Genomic DNA, 21,375 nt, shown 5'->3' with positions numbered 1-21,375 from the left:
GTGGTCTGCTTGCTCATCAGCTACTCCTACAGTATAAAAAAAGCTAAAATGTATTAGGCTCATTCTCAATATTCTCACTGTCTAATCATCGTAATTGACATAACAGTTTCTTGGAATTGATTTGTAATGATTGTACACAATTATTCCTTTGTGAAAACCAGACAGTCTGGGCAGTTCTAATCAGAAACGTCAATTTATGCCAATTAGAGATAACTTAAACTAATTTCTGGAAATATTTATAGAAATTCTAGAAATAGGGGGTACTTGTCTGAAAGGATAGAAAGCCACAGGATAATTATTAAAAAAATACATTATAGGATAAATAATTACTTCAAATTAAATCTAGTCATTTAGACAGGGTATCAGAAATGGCCTTAAGTCTAGTTAATACTTTTTCCAGACAGTGGCAGGCTTAACAATTCTTACTCTTTTAGAAAAAAAAATTTGTCAGTAAGACGAAGGCAACTATACCGCCTTCTATAACGGAAATAGGTGCAACAATGGTACTATTGCAGTTGAAGTATAAATGACCTTACCACCATACATATAGTACCCAGCAAGATGCTTACCAAAGGGTTCATGTTGAACAAGCCCCTTAAGTAACATTTATGGCAGAGTTCAAAAAAATCTATCTAACTTTTTGAGACTGGGTATTGATCTCTGAGTACATTGAGGATTTTTTTTATTAATATTTTAAGGTTTTTTTAAAGTATAAAATAAATATGCTTTTAATTTTAATTTGAAATATATTATCAATATCGTGACTATAATATAAACATAGTCCAGTTATAAAAAATAGCTACTTAAGTACTTAATTACTATGTTTACACTTACGGTTTAATTTATAAATCCGAGGTTATAACCGGAATACAATATATATAGTTACTTAACAGTTATAAAAGGTATATGTCATCATAAACATTATTATAATGCATAATGTGTCGTAATTCACGTTCCTTATTCAAATTTTATAGTTAGAATCCCACGTACAAATAGGTTACAATTTCGTGATCCGTTCAAGGCAGACCACACGCGGAGCCTTCTTACTTACTGAGAAGTGCTAAAGACGTAATAAACAATTCCTTTTATTACAGTATTCGAAACTTAAATTAACGTAAAAGATTATAAATATAAACATATTTCAAATTGCGTGATACTTTATTATTCCCTAAGAACGGACATTCGGTTAGAGCCGGTAACGAAAATTATAAATGAAATACCTGTGAGAACTGCTCTCGGATTTCCACTAACTCCTCCTCGGTCAATTTTGAATTATCTGCCATCGTCAACCAAGTAGTATCACTAATATCACAAAAAAAATCACAACATCGACAACAGTACGGCAACTGTAAAATGTACTTGTTCAGCGATCACCTTCCACTTACACTATAGTATGTATAAAAAGAATTAAAAAAGGAATATAAAATCACAGCACACTTAGCAACTATATTTTATAGCAAAAGACGCACAGAAATCTTCACTACTTTGAAATGTATAGTGCGGAATGCTTACGATAACGCGTTCACTTACTACGAACGAAAGTCACGCACGACATGAAAACGAATCACGTCGTTCGCAATCCTCAGTGGCTAATAGACGATTTGGTATTCAGCCACAGTGCCTTATAAAATTATTGCCAGCATATAAAATAACTTTTGTTTATGTAAAATTAAACCTTTCGTTTTTATTATAAACATATAACACTGGCTACAATAAAATAAATTCAATCAAAGTATATTAATAAAGTATATTTTATTTGAACTTTATTTGGCAACATTGAATATTTTTATTATTACTCAATAGAGGGCGTTGTTACACAGGAAGAGCCATCTAGTGGATATAAATGCGCAACTATTAATGTGGCTCTTCACTAACACTACATTTAGTACCGCTACTCCACAAAAGATGGCGTTACATGTCTATTTCTAGAATATTCCTGAAAGTGCCGATTTCAAATGACATTCGTTACTTTTCTATCAGAAGTTTTCAATCTGAGGGCCGCAAGAGGTTTCAAGCATGTATATTTAGAGTGGTCATAGCGTTTGTACTAGAAATAAATGAAAATTTAAAGGTATTTCTTTCAATGTGAAAAATATCGTTTCCTTATATCGTTATATCTTTAGAACGGCTTAATGTACAAAATCATCAAATTTAGTGTGCGTATATTGCCAAATGTGAAGTACAAGTTAAATTTGCGTTAAGGTTCATGAAAGTAATGAAAGAAATCACAATATTTTACTCAAATACATTGTATTATAGCTACCCCAGTATTCAATTAGGGCGCACGTTCCATGCTTTGTATTTAATCATACAAGATTATGCAGAAAGTGGACAGCTACTAGCGGGTCCAGAATTTTCCTTTGTAAAATATACAGGGTGGGCCAAGAATTCGTTAACATTTGAATCTAATACCCTACGCAAGTAAATGCCGCGCGGGGCGCGGGGAGGGGTCTTGTCACTAGCTCGTTTTTCGGAAATTTAGTCGCAATGGATCGCTTCACGGGGCCGCAGCGCGCTTACTGTGTGAAACAATTTTATTTAAACAACAATTCGCTTATTACTGTGAGACGCTTATTTCGTGTTGAATATGATTTACACGACTTAGGTCAGTGTCCGAGTGGTCCTTTAATAAAGAAATGGGTGAAGAAGTTCGAAGAGACGGGATCTACACTAAATGTAAAGCAAACCGGCGGCCTACGGACTTCTCGGAGCGAAGAGAACGTACAGCAAGTTTCTGCTTCTGTTCGACGTGATCCAGGTTTATCGACGCGCAAACGTTCGGCTGAATTAGGATTATCCCGCACATCGTTACGCCGTATTTTGAAATTAGATTTGAAATTGCATCCGTATAAGATCCAATTGGTGCAGGAACTAAAACCTAATGATTTAAATTTACGCAAGTCCTATGCTGAAACAATGTTAGATCGATTCAGTAATTTTGAGAACCTCTTATTTTCTGACGAAGCCCATTTTCATCTTAACGGACATGTAAACAAACAGAATTGCAGATATTGGAGCAGTGACAATCCTAAAGCTAAACACGAAAGGCCACTTCATTCTCCAAAGATAACTGTATGGGCTGCAATTTCAGCAAAAGGAATAATTGGACCCTACTTTTTTGAAGATTCTCACGGCCGTTCAGTTACTGTTAATTCTACTCGGTATGTGAAAATGTTACGGGAGTTTTTGGCACCGATGCTACTGGAATTTTCTGGCTACAATCGTAACACATGGTTTCAACAAGATGGAGCCACTCGTCACACATCCAACGAGTCCCTGCCGGTGGTTAAAGAAATGTTTCCGAAAAGGCTGATTTCCAGACGAGGTGACATTCCATGGCCACCCAGAAGTCCAGATCTATCCCCAGCTGACTTCTTTTTATGGGGTTATTTAAAGAGTCGTGTCTACATCGATAAACCAAATACACTACGTCAACTAAAAGAAAAAATCAGCGAAGAGATATCGACGATCTCACGGTCTCTGTGCGGACGAGTATTCGAAAATTTCGTTACTCGCTTAGAAGAGTGTAAAAATCGAAATGGTGGTCATTTAGATGATATAATTTTTAAAAAAATAATTTCCAACTAATTAGCTTTCTTTTAATAAAACAATTTTTAAAATATGTCAAATAGTTTTTTTTAAATGATTATTTCAAATGTTAACTAATTCATGGCCCACCCCGTATTTTAAGATTCAGGGGTGCGACTGGTGCGAGTGACCTCATCGTTGGCCACGTTGGATTCGCCAGTGAAAGCAGCACCGTCTTCTTACAAACTTATTCATCTATTGACCTTGGCCATAGATTAGTAAAAATTACTCACTCCTAACAAGAAAATGTACCCAGTTTTGAGAATTGAAATAGTTGCGTAAATAAGTTTTGACACGTCTCCGTGCTAAAATGTCCCTAAAATATTTGAAATAATTATTTATTTATTACGTAAATTACGCAGTATTAGTTATTTATTCGTAAATTTTCTCTAAAAATGTTTTTATTTGTCAAGAATTAAAAAAATAACTTACTAAAATAAGCTGTTTGTGACTTCATTCAATTTCAAGGCGGCGAAGTATCTTTACTTATCTATGACCATGGCAAACTTCTTATGGGAAATCCCGGCTAAGTGGAACCAAAAACCATTGTAAGCAAATTAGTAAATTAGTATTGTATTTACCTGATGTTTTAACGAAATACCAAGTTTAATCAAACATTTATACGTACACCTGCCTTGAGTTATTTAACATTATTTACGCTAAATATGGAACACAGAAACAAATTAAATACTATTTTTGGGCATCATTTTCTACATAGACGAATAAACATAAAAATCGTGATTCTATATAGTGCCGATAAATTATAAATTATATTTCTAAAGCGTACGTTAAAACAGCTGGAGTGAATAAGCGGCCCACTGTTAAAGAACCACTGCTTTCGGGAATATTCTACCTTTGTCGAGAGCGCGAAGTAGAATAAATACGGCTGCGCGCGCCGGTTCGACATCAGTTGAATACGAACAATTGAGAGCGCTGGATTGTCAGTGAGCTGCGTAGTAACCGCCGTTATTTGAGAATTTGAAAATCGTTGATCGATATTACAAAAATGTCTCTGCTGCCATTCCTCTTCGACTATGAATTCCAACGTCCCCGCCGCCTGGTGGACCAGCATTTCGGCTTGGGGATCACGCCTGATGACTTGCTGAGCATCGCCGCCGGTCCCATGGTCAGCCAGGAATACTACCGTCCGTGGCGCCACCTGGCCGCCGCCGCTCGCGACGTGGGCTCCAGCATCAAGTCCGACAAAGACAAGTTCCAAGTGAACCTGGACGTCCAGCATTTCGCGCCGGAGGAGATCTCTGTGAAGACCACGGACGGCTACATCGTGGTTGAAGGCAAGCACGAGGAGAAGAAAGACCAACACGGGTTCATTTCCCGACAGTTCACCCGTCGCTACGCTATTCCGGAAGGCTGTTCTCCTGAGAACATCGAGTCGCGACTGTCCTCGGATGGTGTTCTTACCGTGACCGCTCCGAGGAAGATGCTTGCTGTGCAAGGTGAACGCAAAGTACCCATCACGCAAACTGGCCCTGTCCGCAAGGAAGTTAAGGACCACGCTAATGGCGACAAGGCTGAGGAAAAGTAAACCATACTGATGTTATTTTATGTTGTTCCCACGATTACGTGATATTATTATTAGGTACTATTGCATTTAAGTTTACAAGTCATTCCTTTGTTCTCTGCTTTAAGACTGAAATTTTAGTTTAATAAATTTTTAATTCCTATTTATGTTTTTCATTGTAATTTCCTCAAACCACACTATAAGGATTATAGTTATTTGTACTGTGCTCAAACATAGATTCTCCATCTAAACCAACTAATTATTGAACCACCACCACCACCACACACACACTTATTTAATTTTACAATCTGAACTTAGTCTGTTAAGCTGTTTTTTTTTTTTGATTCAAGTTGAAATCCACAGTTTTGAAAAAACAAACATTTATAGACTTACCTATAACTAAAAAAAAACATTTAAGTTCACTACTTGGTTATGCGGATTAACAGCCTCGAATTATCGACAAATTATTGTTAATCGATTACTTCTTTAAATTTTTTTACATTATACCAACCTGAATGAATAAGTCGCAATAAATATTTACAAATATTAACTTAAGGTCATTGTACTCTGCGACTATTGCACTTTTAGGCACAATACGAAGAGTACGATGCACAACTGCCGCAGTTAAATTTTTATTTACGTCAGTCAGAGTTGAGAGTATAGGCACAGTACAAATGTATAGGCATAGTAAAGTTACTATGGTATTCGTTTTTATTTTGTGGGCTTTGCATTTCGCAATTAGCTTTCAGGTGCGAGTTACCTAATTTGCATATAATAAAGCGAAGATTGATTTCGGACGTTCATCTTCTAAGTAGGTATTAATAAAAGGGTTATTTGATCGTTAGAACATAAATATAAATATGTAATAGCTTTGTAACATATTACAATGTAGACTATCTATAAGTATGGCTCGATTTTACAAGCTTTTTTATATGGACAGTAAACATTAGTTGCGTGGAAGAGCCTTCTTTGCTTTGTATAGTAGAAGTATTTTGAAGCCCCACTATATACATAAGGGGGATTACTCGCAACGTCCCCTTCACAAAATGTCTATAGGTTAGATAAATACATAGGTATTCAAAACTGACTTTTCAAAGTAAACGGTAGTATATCAAGGGTAACTGAACAAATAAAACATAAATAGAATCCTTTGTGGTTCATCTCCAGATTCACCACTGACTATTTCTGCCTAATGGAAGCTGTGTTAAGCGCGATTATGTTTCGGTTGGTAGGGTGTACGTTGTATGGGGGATATCTTGGTAGGGGATATTTCAGTTCATGACTAGCATGAGTTGCAAAACTACAATTACTTATATAAAAATTTCATGTACAAGCGAAGTTTTTTCTTTAGCGTGACTGAAATAGTAATTACAAACATGCGATCTACATGTTTGCAAAATTTCAGCTCAATCGGATGTCTGGAAGTGGGTCAAATTTAGCTTGTAGGATTTGAACCGAACTAACATATATACCTACATGCATTGCTTATAAAAACAAAAGCTATTTACACAGAGTTGATATCATTTAATTATGTAGGACAATCCTATCTTGTGTGCATACTGGGTATGTGTTCATTTTTTATCAACCATCAATAAAAGTAACTGTCTGAATAGGTTATAATGATAGTACTCACAATAAAAAAATACATTTAGTACCTATAGGTACATATATATTTATTTTATTGTCAGTTAAAAAATAAAATATGCCTATTACCTATAACAAGTTATTAGAATAAGAGACAATACACTTAGTCCGTCATTTCATGCATTCTTTAACAAGTAGTTTATGTCACGCGATCGACGAAAAAGCCAAAAATATTAGTAAAATTTAAACATATATTAATAACTAGTTTTTGCCCGCGGCTTCGCCCGCGTTAATAAATATAGCATACTAACATACATAAAACTGAAAATTCGTACCTTCAACTTTGCTAAAGATCATCACTTGATCAAATGCATAGTTTACGATTCAATCCTTACTAATAATATCGATTAAAATAATCGATGTTTTGGGCCCAAAAGATCGATTCTCCGATTAATCGATCTTAGATCGCCATCCTTAGTTCCCGTGGGATTTCCGGGATAAAAACTATCCTATGTCCTTTCTCGGGTCTCAGACTATCTTTGTACAAAATTTCATTAAAATCGGTTCAGTGGTGTAGGCGTGAAGAAGAGACAACCAGACAGACAGACAGACAGACAAGAGTTACTTTCGGATTTATAATATTAGTAAGGAATAAGGATTTTACAAAAAATCATTGAACGCGTTCTCCTGAGGAGTCATGATTTCCACCTTAAGAAAAAATGCTCTAAATTAGGCCTTAAGGATATATACGTCGTACAAAAAAATGCGATATTTTTTACAAAAGTGTGTTGAAAACGGCAATCTGGATTAAGTATGAAGTTTTTGTTGTAAGTTAAATGAACAGCTTGTGATTAAAACTCAATATATTCCAAATGGCAGTGATAGCCTAGTGGTTAAGAAACGCGGCCTCGCGATCGAGGGGTCCGACGTTCAAGCCCCAGGCACGCACCTCTGATTTTCAAAATTATGTGCGTATTACAAATTAATTATCACTTGCTTAAACGGTGAAGGAAAACATCGTGAGGAAACTTGCATACCTGAGAGATAAATTAAAATAAATCTCAAAGGTATGTGAAGTCTACCAATACGCACTTGGCCAGCGCGGTGGACTATGGCCCAATCCTTCTCATTCTGAGAGGAGACCCGTGCCCACCAGTGGGACAGTAAAGGGTTGATGATGATGATATTCCAAATATTGTAACATATTTAATACTTGACCGGTTAGTTAATAAAATCGAATTATTACTTAGTAGGTAATAAAGCATTCAATTTGCCGCAAATAAATTAATAACGTTGAATTATTCATTAATTGAATTTTGTTTTCCTGACTAATGGAGAACCACCTTAGTTGTTTCTCGGTTTTCGATCAATAAAGTCTTGCTATCTGTTTAAAAACTGATACTTGTTCCAAAGACCAAGCGAGCATGTACCTTTATATTACTGGTTAATCAAGTTTTAAGTTGCAAGATTTCTTTATTCAGTATTCATCCGTACCCAATTCCTTGCGCACACATTTTATATTTATTTAAGTGCAAATTTGGAAATAGTTTTTGAAAAAATGAGTGATATATTGTGATAGTTGCGTGTTTCAAAATGACTATTATAACATTGGGATCTGCGAGTGAGAACAGCGTTTTACTCAAGACTTATAAGCAAGTAATATATTTTCTGTACTTTACTTAATATTCAAGTATGTTACTTACCTACCCAATAGTGCAGAAATAGTCCTTAGGAACTGCACTTCATAGGTTCATTTAAGTCAACGCGCAAAAAGTTATTTGCGAATAAATTAAATATTATTAAGAAAAGTAAAAAGCTACTTTTACCGTAGAATTATATTTAAACATCCATATATTTAATAGGAATATCGTTGCTTAATTATATTTTACGTAAAAAGTGTATATTTTCTTATTTTATTTAAAAGTCAGCTCAGTGGCGTGCCTTGGGAGAGGCCTATGTCCAGCAGTGGACTAACGTGGGCTGATGATGATGATGATGATTTAAAAGTAGGCAAATATTTAAAGAAACTGATCATTTTCAAACTAGTATCATCAGACGTAATAAAATAACAGTTAATGACACCGTTATCTCTCACACATTTGTCTAGATATGAAAATAGAGTCAGAAGAATAGTGAATAATAATAAATGTTACTATTAAATTGATATTAAGTTTTTATTTATATCTACTTCATAGGTACAGCATGCGCTAGACTTTAACCTTAAATTTTGAAATTATGCCATATTAGGTCATGTTAATTATTAGGCAAGCGAAGAAAATACATCCTGATTAACTAAGTTATCAAAGTTCAATTAAGTTTAATTTATGTACTGTGGTACGTTTCCATGAGGTGTAGGTTATTACTTATTTACATCAACAACAAGTCATATTATCTGTCTGCTACAACTTACATTATTAATAATAAATAATCTATCCAATGTTTTGCTTACCAAAAATCGAAATTTAAAAATGTATGCTTATTAGAATTGTCAAAAATCGAACTTTGGTTGGAATTTTGGAAAAGAAAGGATAAATTGATTATTAATTTGATAGATTGAGAAGTGTCCTAACTACTGTCAGTTAGGTAAGTACTATTTATGCCATATAAAAACCACTGAGTAAATCACTTCTTATTCACACTCCTGTGGTATCTTACATTACGGAAGTTCATTGAAATAGATACGTAACAGTAGCATTAGGGCACATTAGGATGTAGAAAGTTTTGACATTGAATATTTTACACTCGATTAGTTGTAAATGGAAAATAATTAATAAAAATGTTTCTTCATTTTAATATTTCATCTTTATTCTATTTATCAGAATACATTTTTGATACCTACTTGCCTTAAATATGTAGTTCTGTTTCCTACAAAATAATAGGTATAGTCCGCGCCAAACTGCTAGTCCGCTCTGAACATAGAAATGAGTGGCTTCGCCATACCAAATTGTATGACTACACCTGCTGGCAACAACTTCAGAGCGGATTAGCAGTTTGGCGCGGATTATAATTACTTTTTTTTGTTAACGAGGGGGAAACCTTTAAACGGTACCCGGCACCGTGGGAGCGACACGGCTGTGTGGGATTCTTACCGCACTATAACCCCCCGGTGGCCGTCCTCGGGGTTGCTAAAAGGACTCCGGGATCTAATAGGTACCTACCTATCTAAGGTACAAAGTAATTCAGGTACGTAATGGAAATAATAAAATTCAAGTGAGTATATGTAATATTGAATAAGTGAATAAACTTTTAAGTTCACAAGGATATATGTAAATTAGTATTTATTTCACATCATACCTAAAAATACAACCATAAAAGTTTAAAACATTTTTTCTGTGCTGTTGTTTTTGTTATGCTGTAACGGCTTAATATTGTTACCGTATTTTTCATAGCATTAGAATTAGCAAATAAAGTAGCGAATTCTCCTCTTCGTTTACCTAACTAGATTTATTATCAAACAACACATAGCCTGCCTGGTAGACTATGGCCTAGTCTCGCTCATTTTGAGAGGAGGCCTTTATCCAGTAGTTGGACGATAATGTATTGATCATACGCCAAGTGAAGACCTACCATAAGATTGTTCATCATATTGTTTGTTACATGTTTCTTATGTAGATATATGTGAGTGAGATAGCGTGAAACAGGCGCCATTTAAAAACATTTTTAATTGGAACTGGTTTTTGCGCAAATATTGCTAAAAAGGATGACGCGTTTATTGCGAAAATCCAGGCCATTGTCACTACTTGTGAATTTATAAGTATCCATGTGCTTACGATAATAATCGATAAATCTATCAAAAGAGGCAATCTATACAAATAAATAAAATTGTAGTGTCTCTTTGTATTAGTTTTTTTTTCTGTTGTCTGTCTGTCTCTCCGTTTGTTTGGCCTGGATAATTTCTAAGGGGGTGAATCGATTTTGATAGAACTTGTATTATATTCTGTATGAAATTGTTATAGAAGTAATATAAGTAGTTATGCTTCCAGTTTAATCGGTTAACTACGCTAAAATAGTTGCGAGTTTTATCTCATAGATGTTATCATAACTTAAAAACTTGTAAAATGTGTAAGTTTGTACTTTGTGTACAAAATAATTAAATATGTGTAGACAATGTCACGAGCGGAATACTTATACTATAATAGCTTAATGTACCAACATTGTTGCCAGTTGTTTACATAATGAATATAAAAAATAATTTGAAGGTTTTATTAACAGGTTTCTGTTTGAACTTAGAACAAAAAATTTTAATGTGATTTATGGTTGTTTCTTTGGATTCGGAATTTATTAGCATCAGAGATGTGCTAAGTAATAAAAGCTGTTAAATAGGCAATTACACATAAATATTTGTTCAATTTTAAGGGAAGTCACTTGTTTTGAAAAGCATGCGAGAAAACCCACGTGCGAACCCACTGTGTTGTTCTGACGAGTCATTTTGAAAATTTATTCGTAATAGATTACACTGTAGAATGCGCGCAAGCTGCGCGAACGCAGATCTCGAGAAATGAGCATGCAGTATGCACGCGATCCGCACGAATGCAATGTAGTTCTCGAGTCCAGCAAACTTGTCAGATTTGTACGCACCCTAAGGATAATCTAATTTTTTTGTTGTTAATATTTTGTTTATAATATGTAAGTATTAACCGATCATAAGCGATTACGATCCTATCTGAGAATAAGCACAGTGCTTTCCTACCTCTCAGGACCAAATTGAAACGCCACGTATATGTAGCAAATTCTTATAATAAAAATCTATACTTACAGATATTAGCTGCGCTAGTATCCAGCCTTCTGTCAGTCTGCGCTGGACAGGCTTTTGGTCACAGCGCTACTCTGCTACCTCAGCTCAAAAATGACCCTGACTTTCCATATGACGAGAGTTATTCATCATGGATCGGTAAGAATTGAAACTATTGGGTTGTCACTATGTGGTTATTTTCGTATAACTTAATTTTAAGGTAGATGCAGATCTTAGGATATGTTTCCAAGAATTATTTGTGATCAACCTTTGTGGGGGACCAGTATAAAAATATTTGAATTTACTAATTTATTTAATTATGTAAAAAGCACGTTATTTTTATTGATTGATGAATATTTTAAGTACCTATACGCACACTTTTAATAAGGTCACATCTTACCAATAAAACTAGTTATTTTTACGGCCAAAATGTATAAATTATTCTTCCTGATTTATCTATCTCCCTTCTTTGCCTAGCTCGTTGTAGAGATTTATTATTTTAATCATTACATAAAGCGGGACCTGAGGTATGAATAAATATTTTTTCTCATTCATTGTAATATAAAGTTTGTAATAATACCTTCATGAAGTCAACCAACTCACTAATTTGACTAATTATTTTGAAAACGAGTATAATAAACCTGTTCTCAAAAAAATCCTTCTGATTTAAGTACTATAAAACATTATTTTTAAAACAGGTACAACAACATTATGAAATAATGCCTTATTTTTCATTTCAGCTGCCATCACACCTTTGTCCATGGTCATCGGATGCCTCTTCTCCGGTACCATCGTCGACAACTTCGGGAGAAAAGCAGGCCATATTTTCCTGTCTTTCTTCTTCTTATTCAGTTGGCTCGTCCTAGCCTTTGCCACCGACAACATCTTCTTGTTAATAGGCAGGGCTCTAAGCGGTATAGGCGTCGGCGCCATACGCCCTATAGCATTAGTCTATCTTGGAGAAGTAACGGACCCGAAATACAGAGGTTTGGCGCTGATGTGCCCATCAATGTCTTTATGCCTGGGTATTATCATCAACCATGCTATTGGGGGATATGTCCATTGGCGTACCAGCTGCCTAATATCCTGCGTACCATGCGCTTTATGTGCCGTAATGACGCTGTTCTTAAAAGAAAGCCCACTATGGCTCATAGCCAGAGGAAAAATAGATCAAGGTGCTGAGTTATTCAAGTGGTTCCGGGGTGATGGAGAGGCTGCTATGAAGGAACTAAACGAAATGCTAGAGAGACAGAAAGAGAAAGAAGACAAGAGCTTGTTAAGGGAACTGTTCCAAATGCATTATCTGAAGCCGATAATCATAGTCACGTTGTTAGCCGCCGCTACTCAGTTCTGTGGTGTTAATGTATTAACTTTTTATGCTCAAGACATATTGGAGAAGACTTTTCCTGGGAAAATCGATGCGTTTGCCATTATGCTTGTATCGGACTTCATGAGACTGTTGACAAATTCAATAATTTGCTTCCTCGGCAAAGTTCTGCCGAGGAGACTGACTTTTATATTCTTTAACTTTGGAACTAGTGCGACCTTATTTATCTTAGTGGGTTACTTGTATATAAACCCGGATAATTTAATGTGGTTGTCTGTGCTATTGATTATGGTGTATACGTCGTTTGGAAGCGGTGTAGTATGTTTAGGATGGTCGTTCGTACCTGAGCTATTTCCAGCTGCATTACGAGGACTTTGCTCTGGGTTTATATCAGCTATATCATTCTTTTTACTTTTCATTAACGTTAAAATTACTCCCAGTATTATGGCAACGTATGGCGAGATGTCAATGTACGCTGCTTTTGGAATACTTACATTGTTAAATACATTTGTATTATGTTTTATCTTACCTGAGACGAATGGACGAAGTTTGCAAGATATTGAAGATAGTTATAAGAAGAATACGGGTAATGTTATGGTATCCAAATTGTAATATGATTTATATCAATGTATTTATAAATGATAGTGTACAAAATAGTAATATAAATTATGTTGTAATTTTTTTCGAATAGAAACTTTATTAAAGTAATAAATAGTTTTGAAAAATTGCATTAGGTAATTTTATTACACCTTGTTGGCATTGAATAAATTTTATGATTGCCATGTAAACAAATCCACAACATATTTTTACAAAGCTAATTTAGATGACTACACAAACATCAAAAGTAAAACATAATATACATGTTTGCCTGACCGGGTATCGAACCCGCACCCTATAGCGTAGTGCGCGGTCTGTTGTGAAAATTACTGGAGTATGAGTCATAATAATAAATAATAATCAACGGGTGTGTCCTGCGATGTTGGCATTGCACTCGAAGAACATCTATAACGGAGACGGCAGACTAGCTACTTTTAGCATCGGCGACTCGCGTTTTCACGATTGCATCGATGCTACATTGCGTTTCGCCGTCATTTTTTTATAATATATAGCAGACGAGCATGCAGTCCACCTGATGATAAGTGGCTACTGCCGCCCATGGGCATCTGTAAACAACCACAGATAGGATTAGATATACCTACCTGAGGTAGGCCACAGACGTCTCGCCCCTGAGGACTAAGTTGGAACGCCTCGGAAAAGTATGTCTCCCTTACCACATCCTTCAAACCAGAACACAGCAGCGCTACACTGCTATTACGAGACAGAAATAGATGTGGCGGTGGTGCCGCCGGAGTCGAACCACAAAGGGTTCTACCATCTTCAGTCTAGTCTAGTAGTTCTTGCGTCTAGTTGCGTACACGTATTATACTGTATCGTTCAAGGTATTATTCATTTCTAATTTGCTGGCATTTGAACTTCGGTCCTCTCGATTCAAAGGCGGAGTTTTAACCACTAGGTTATCTACTCTGATTTATATACATCAATAAGGTAATAACTTCCACATTTTACTTAATTAGATTTTGACTGTTGATATACTTTTAAAATCAATTTATTTTATTACTATGTTATACTACCGTGATATGTATTTTTACCTTTAAACGCTATGTAATCTTTATAATGTGCATAAGAGGTGGTTATATTTCTCAAATAAAGTATTTTAATATAATTATATCAGTGAGTAAGTGATAATGATAAAAAGTAAAGTAAATAAAATTAAATGCTGTCAAAAAATATCACTCAGAAATTAATTCAGAAATCATTTTGAAATATAAAAAAAATGAAACAAGCAGTAAATTTTAAAATGCAAAATTTTAATAAAAATAGTATAATATGACAATGATATCAAAAATAATAATCAGTCTCGTTTATCAGTTAAGGAACCAATGTTGAGTCACCTCGAATCGATCCTGGGTCCAGTTTACTTCTCTTCCTTGTCTTCCACGTTCACGAGCTCATCCTTAATTTCCTTCCTGACGGGTCCGGTGTGGGAGATGGGCACATTCCTCTCTCCCTTCTGCACATCAACCTTCCTCGGAGCAAGAACAGTCAAAACACCATCAGAAGACAGCCTGGATTCAATCGCATTGGCATCCGAATCCTCGGGGAACTTGAAGCGCCTGACAAACTGCCTGGAAACGAAGCCGTGCTCATCTTGCTTCTCTTCGTGTTTTCCCTCCACGACCACGTAGCCATCAGCAATCTTCACGGTAATCTCGTCAGGGGCGAAATGCTGCACGTCAATGTTGATCTGCCACTTGTCTTTTTCCACCTTTATCGAAGATTCAGTGTCCTTCGGCCACCACATCCTGAATCGGGGAATCACGGGGCTGGTTGCAGCGGAGACCAGGTCTTCGGGAGTCAAGGCAAGTCCGAAATTCTGGTCAAGAATGCGCCTTGGCCATTGGGGAAGGTTGTAGTCGAAGAAGTAAGGCAGGAGAGACATTTTTGGTGGGTTGTAAGAAATAGTTTGTTAGATCGTTAGATGATGTCGATTGCGCGGTCGACTTGGGTATGCAGTGGTGAGGCGTCGTCCCGTTTATATATTGTTTTCAGAGGCGCTGGCACGGAGATTAGACGTATTTAGAACGCACACAAATACGCGGGAATATTCTCGGTACAGGCAAAACTGCAAAACGAAGTACGTTGTTCACATGATTCACTAGATACGTGCGATCTATTTATATTTCGGCGCATTGTATCACATGAAATCTTTTCTCCTTAGATTATTTTATGTTTTGACAAGCCGCGTGGCGCATAGTCCATCGTAAAGTCTGGCATAGAGAGAGTTTCCGCATTCCCAAGCTACGTATAAATGATTTAATAGTTAAGATCCTCTTTTAAGTCGAGATGTGTATTGTCATTATTCTTTAATTTTGTGCATATGCAACTAAAACAACTTAGTTTGAGTATATTGTTAGTAAACAGAGCTAATAATATACAATACTCATTAACCATTCATCAGTAAAGAAGTGTTGAGCACATGAATTTTATTTTTACCACGCCCACCTTTTGACGCTGTTATGAAAATTTTTGACGTAAAATCTATTTATGAAGCCCGTACAATGAAGAAAAGTTATTTTTTCGTATCAGGTTTTGGCTTTTCGATTGTTATCAAGGATACACCACATTCCTTCTGTGGTCCAGAATGTGTGATAGGTACAACAGTTTCACATGGTAAATTTATATCAACCGTTTCTCTTGGTGCTGTTATGGTAAGCATTCCATCTGGAGATATTTGAGATTTCATACACTGTGGATTGCATCCATCAGGCAGCTTGTATTTCCGACTGAACTGCCTCACTGTGTAACCTCGTTTAGTCTTCCTCTCCTGTTTTCCCTCAATGATTACATACTCAGGCCTCGCTTTAACGCAAATTTCCTCTTTCTTAAACTGGCGTACGTCAAGGCATAGCTGAAACTGTTCTTTGCTCAATTTAATGATCGGTCTAATGTTTCTTGTTTGCGTTACCCAAGAGTATAACTTCGGACGTATTTGCATCCCCAGTAATGGAGATAAAATCATTATTACGGATGATCTTTACTGCATTTTAATTAAAAATAGAGAAAAATAAAGATTTTCTACAATCTACGATATTATTGTTTCAAACTTTATTGATTGTCTCATTGACCATGATTTCAAAGTCGTTTTGACAGTGACTTATGTTATTTTCATTTAAAAATAAAATACTATTAAGGTTCGATTACATCTATAAGCATTGAAAGTGCCAGGCACAAACCGTAGCAGACAAAATAATACTTTTCTATACAACATTATGGACAGGCAAGGCTTACATCTGCGCCGCTATGTTACGATAGATTTGAAAACATACGACAATACCCATTGGATAATAGGAAAATATAATGTCTGCAACGGCCCTTGTCTGACACCTTCAGTGCCTGATAACGAGACCTTAGAATCAATATTTCTTAGTTTCGTGTCAGATGGTAGCAAATAGGTTTCAATTAAGTAGGTTACCGCTAACCACGACATTCAATACTTCGCGGTTTGGATTGAATTCTAGACAGACTGAATAGAAACATTAGTGCAATATCTGATACAGTAGACAGGGAAATATTAGCAAATATATTCAGATGAGTAGGTTCAGGTATTCTTTGTTAAAGGAAGTGTTTCTAGCCAAAGTAGAATATGATTAAAGTGTACGAGTACATTTAAACCATTTTATTTTTTAAATATTTCAATAATGTGCCGATAAGAAAAAATAGTTTCGATGTTTTCATTGTACTAAACTATTGTGTGCCTAGATTAAATCTGAGAATGGCAAGACTATGAACAAAATGATTATTTTAAACAAAATCTTAATGTGCTATAAAGACTATTAGAATAATTATGATAATACGGCTACTTTTATCCTGATTGGACAATTATCACTTCGCTTTACAATACCAATAATTAAAATAAAGTGATAAATATTACAGAGTTGATTATTGACATTTTTTCTAAGGCCTTGCAATAAATACACTATACTTTTTACATTTTCCTTATTAAAGTAATTTTTTCCTCATAATTATTGATAGGCATAGACTTAGAATCCTTTTCGTTATGTTTATAGAACTTAGGAAACATTCGTATTTACAACTAACCTTATTTAATAAATGTCCGCTGTGTTGGCTTATAAGGACATACCTGTCACTATTTGTCATATTTATGTCATATAGATATCACCATCTTGTGATAATAAACTTGTAATGTATTCTTATTTACGAGTGCAATGACTGTGGGGCAATAATATTGAAATAGATGCACGGCAAATATATACCTAATGAATAATTATTCTACCAAACATGTACCGGAAAATGTAGTATTAAATATTTAGGTGGACCTACGAAATATTTGACGACAGGAAAGCTATGAGCTTGATATCGGAATTGAAATAGTTAATAGTTCAAAGACTGGTGAGTTGCGCGACTTTTCTTACTATTTCATTAAGCTGTTCCCAAGAACATAAGAAGAAAGGAACTGGTAATCGACGACTTATTATTAAGAGGTTATATATTTCTGAAATTTACGTCAAGGTTCCATTAATCCGATATAGTGTCAATGTGAAGCGGGATGATAGTTGTTGTTTGATCTTCATAATGTACGCTCTGTAGCCATGCCTTTAATCTCTTTGGCTGCAACACTTTTATTATCTTTACTAGCCGGGGAAGGCTCTTAGTTTACTTCAAGATACGAGTATTATATTGATTGAGGTAGAGAAAGGCGCGTGTTAGTGGTTTACCCGCATCGAACGTTTTAGACCACTCATAAGGCTTCCGAAAAGGTTGAATGACTGCTATCTAATGACAACAATACTTAACGTGCCAATTTCACATTGACTTACAACTTCTATGTAGGTATATTATATAAAAAGTAGCGTAGTTATTTTTACCACGCTTTTATTAGCTTGACCTGTATGTATGTATGTACCGGAATCTTAGAATTCGATTTTTACTCACTTTGAACGGTCCGATTAATGTAAAACTTTGAAGAATTATCAAGAGCCGATGACAATACACGATTTTAATAATTTTGTCCTGTTCTCCTCATCAGAATCGTCAGGATTAACCATTTTCCTTATGCGATTTTAGCGTGGTTTTAAACTATAACTAAAACTAACTATAATTATTTTATCAAATTAGCTTGCAGTTTCCCTGATGATAAGTGATGACTGTCTCCCACAGACATTGCAACCTAGAAAAATGGTTTCTACTAAAACCACAGATGTATTGTCACTCCCGAGGACCGAGATGGTATTTTTATATAAGTCAAGTGATCCTTGCGGTATCACCTCGGTCGAATCATACTAACTTCTAGAACAACAACTTTTCAAGGAAACTGCGACCTCCTGCAACCAACTTTAAAATAATATTTTATCTAATTGATGTAATTGTTTTTTCTTTTTTTTAGATATTGTCATGGTTACTATTTAAAGTCGCATATTAATGAGCACGGTCTTAATGTGTAACGGAAGGAATATTTGACGATCAACCCCCTCAAAGGGCCTTCTGCATTTTTAATTGTAAAATTCTAAGTTTGCTATATAAAAATCAAGAAAAGGGTAAGAAGATAATTTATTTAATTTTTATAAGAAGTTTACATGAGTATTATTTTAGGTTATGTCATAGAACTTTTGAAAAGTTTAATTGATCTTAAGTGGTCACTAACTACCATGGATATTGTAAATCAAAGTAGCATAGTAGAGTTTTTGAGGGTGGTAGAAACCTATGTGGTTCGACTTCGACGGAACCACCGCCACATCTATTACTGCCTCATAACAGTAGTGTCAAACGCTGCTGTGTTTGAGGAGTGCGGTAACGGAGACATACTTTTCCGAGGCGTTCCAGCTTAGTCCTCAGCGTTAGAATATCTAATCCTGTCTGAAATTGATTACAGATTAACACAACAGAGATGGGCGGCAGTAGCCACTTACCATCACGTGGACTGCATGATCGTCTGCTACTCCGACATTAAAAAAAAATGTGGTCGATTACAGATGCCTCGCTGGTTCCTTAGGCTTATATTATTATATGACTGTTGTAGGCGACGCGTAGTTGAATTTATATAATTGTTCATTTCCTTTTTATGTTATCTGTATTGTTTTATAATTTGTCATTTCCTTTTAATAGTATTGATTTGTCCGAGCTTTGTCACGATATATTGGGATTCGCTAATAAATTTTTAGCTAATAGCTAATAAATTATAATATTGCTTTCTATTATATTTTCTTGGTTATAACCCAAGCATCGTTTGGTCCTCAACAACTGTCTTATCAATAACTTTAAACTAGAACTCAGCAGCTTACATTATAGTTTGGCGATAGACTCCCAAAGTCACCCTACTTTATATGCATACTACATTGCAAACAAGACCAATGTATAAATCTATCTAATTTTGACATTTATGCACACAAATGATTAAATTTAAGTCAATAAAATGTATATTGTAGATCATATACAAAAATAAGCGATTTTTTATGGAAATACATATTAGTATGTAATAAATAATTGCTATCTATTTTATGTACTATTTTGATAAAACAATTTTAAGAGTAGATTAATATTTACACTTATTTATTTTAAGAAAATAAGTACCTATATTTTGTAAACATTATATAATAATATTGTAATATATTATGTACCTACTATGTGGTATAGTGTAAAGCATGTTCCTTTTTTATGTACCTATAGAATTATAATATTATTATGTAAGTATAAAATTTGTTTATTAATAAATACATATAAATATTTGATGATTTTGTACCTGTGTTTAAATACTTTTGATTCTAAAAATGTAGGGGGTTATGTTAAAAAAGGAAACAAATGTCTGTTGGAATAAATAAATAAAATTTTATTATTAAATAAAATAAAAATCAGTCTCAATTGATTACATTAGGATTCGAATAGGGTAAGCACTGTATGCACTAGCAATCGGTGATCGGGCACTCAATTTTTGGTGTCTTCTTTGATGGCGGCATCCTTGATTTCCTTGCGGACGGGGCCTGTTTGTTGGATGGGTATAGCGCGTGCGTCTTTCACGGCTTCCACCTGGTGTCTCGGAGCCGTGATGGTGAGTACTCCATCAGAGGAGAGGCGAGATTCGACCATCTCGGCGCGGCAGTCCTGCGGCAGCGCGTAACGTCGGACGAATTGACGAGAGATGAAGCCGTGTTCGTCTTTCTTCTCTTCATGCTTGCCCTCGACGACAATGTACCCATCGGTCGTCTTCACAGTGATTTCCTCCGGAGCGAAGTGCTGCACGTCCAAGTTGAGCTGGAACTTGTCCTTGTCCGCCTTGATGCTGGAGCCGAGATCTCGGGTTGCAGCAGCCAGCTGCCTCCAGGGACGGTAGTAGTCCCTCGAAAACAATGGAGCTGTAGCGACGGTCAGCAGGTCATCAGGAGTCAACGCCAATCCGAAGTCCTGGTCGAGAAGACGGCTGGGCCTGTAGTTAGTAGGCCAGTCGTATCCGAAAACGTATGGGAGCAGAGACATCTTGGGTATGTTTTGTTTGTATTAATAAATTGCAGGTAAGTTGCTGTATTCAGCGGTTGTTTATCGCTTTGATAGCTGTGTGAGTAATGCATGTCTTCTCTCAGTACGCCGGGGTATTTATACTGTTGACGGAGCAACGCCATCTAGCGTCAAGTAGAAGTTTCTCGAAACCGCTGGCGCGCGCGTACAATCGCTACCAAATGACGTAGTAATAAAGGATTGTTATCGAAAATTCTGGAGTATTCGCTAGTGGGCGTGGCTTCTGGAACTTTGTAAACAACGTAACGTAACGACGTAGCGTGACGTGTATCTTGCATATTATTGTATACATTGTAAAGAAATTTCTGGTTACAGTCAGAATTATTCAATCGTGGACTTAGTTATCTTCGAGTTATTCTGGAAAGCATGTTTCTGTTTATGATATTTTATTGTGACTGACTTTTATCTGTATTATTGTTGAGTTGTAGCGATTTTATCAATTGTTTTCAACGGTTTTCCTTATTTTATTATTGCACCATTCACTTTAATAAGGTTAACGAGAGAAATGTCGGTTAAATGAGATATTAAAGTGCT

The 21,375-nt window shown here is 35.6% G+C and overlaps 5 protein-coding genes across 6 annotated transcripts in view; 2 read left to right on the top strand and 3 right to left on the bottom strand.

The window, feature by feature from the left end:
• Positions 1-1,593, bottom strand: part of Fim (plastin-2 fimbrin) — a 64,649-nt gene extending 63,056 nt beyond the window's left edge. The window contains exon 1 of the mRNA XM_073089989.1: positions 1,221-1,593. Within this exon, the coding sequence (XP_072946090.1) occupies positions 1,221-1,283 (63 nt within the window). The 5' untranslated portion in view covers positions 1,284-1,593. The remainder of the gene's footprint in view (positions 1-1,220) is intronic.
• Positions 1,594-4,490: 2,897 nt separating this feature from the next.
• LOC140754742 (protein lethal(2)essential for life-like) lies at positions 4,491-5,273 on the top strand. The gene has a single exon (XM_073089826.1). The coding sequence runs from the start codon at positions 4,595-4,597 to the stop codon at positions 5,132-5,134; it is 540 nt and encodes a 179-aa protein (XP_072945927.1). The 5' UTR covers positions 4,491-4,594; the 3' UTR covers positions 5,135-5,273.
• Positions 5,274-8,084: 2,811 nt separating this feature from the next.
• LOC140754740 (facilitated trehalose transporter Tret1-like) lies at positions 8,085-13,483 on the top strand. Of its 2 annotated transcripts, XM_073089824.1 has the most exons (4): positions 8,085-8,350; positions 9,723-9,877; positions 11,453-11,585; positions 12,167-13,483. In XM_073089824.1, exon 4 carries the CDS (start codon positions 12,187-12,189, stop codon positions 13,363-13,365), a length of 1,179 nt encoding a protein of 392 aa, XP_072945925.1. In that variant the 5' UTR covers positions 8,085-8,350; positions 9,723-9,877; positions 11,453-11,585; positions 12,167-12,186; the 3' UTR covers positions 13,366-13,483. The 2 variants fall into 2 exon arrangements, with proteins under 2 accessions (XP_072945925.1, XP_072945924.1); XM_073089823.1 differs by lacking the exon at positions 9,723-9,877 and having other exon boundaries at positions 8,089-8,350.
• A 1,117-nt stretch (positions 13,484-14,600) lies between these two features.
• LOC140754743 (protein lethal(2)essential for life) lies at positions 14,601-15,354 on the bottom strand. The gene has a single exon (XM_073089827.1). The coding sequence runs from the start codon at positions 15,251-15,253 to the stop codon at positions 14,729-14,731; it is 525 nt and encodes a 174-aa protein (XP_072945928.1). The 5' UTR covers positions 15,254-15,354; the 3' UTR covers positions 14,601-14,728.
• Positions 15,355-15,835: 481 nt separating this feature from the next.
• Positions 15,836-20,912, bottom strand: LOC140754744 (protein lethal(2)essential for life-like). The gene is made up of 2 exons (XM_073089828.1): positions 20,257-20,912; positions 15,836-16,318 (listed from the first exon to the last, which is right to left on the bottom strand). The coding sequence occupies exons 1-2, from the start codon at positions 20,800-20,802 to the stop codon at positions 15,884-15,886; spliced, it is 981 nt and encodes a 326-aa protein (XP_072945929.1). The 5' UTR covers positions 20,803-20,912; the 3' UTR covers positions 15,836-15,883.
• Positions 20,913-21,375: the final 463 nt, after the last annotated feature.

Source organism: Epargyreus clarus, unplaced genomic scaffold (genome assembly GCF_041222505.1).
Source record: "Epargyreus clarus isolate Ecla_fem2 unplaced genomic scaffold, WU_Ecla_fem_2.2 ptg000031l, whole genome shotgun sequence".
Lineage (NCBI taxonomy): Eukaryota > Metazoa > Arthropoda > Insecta > Lepidoptera > Hesperiidae > Epargyreus > Epargyreus clarus.
This window is presented reverse-complemented; position numbering and strand designations above follow the sequence as displayed.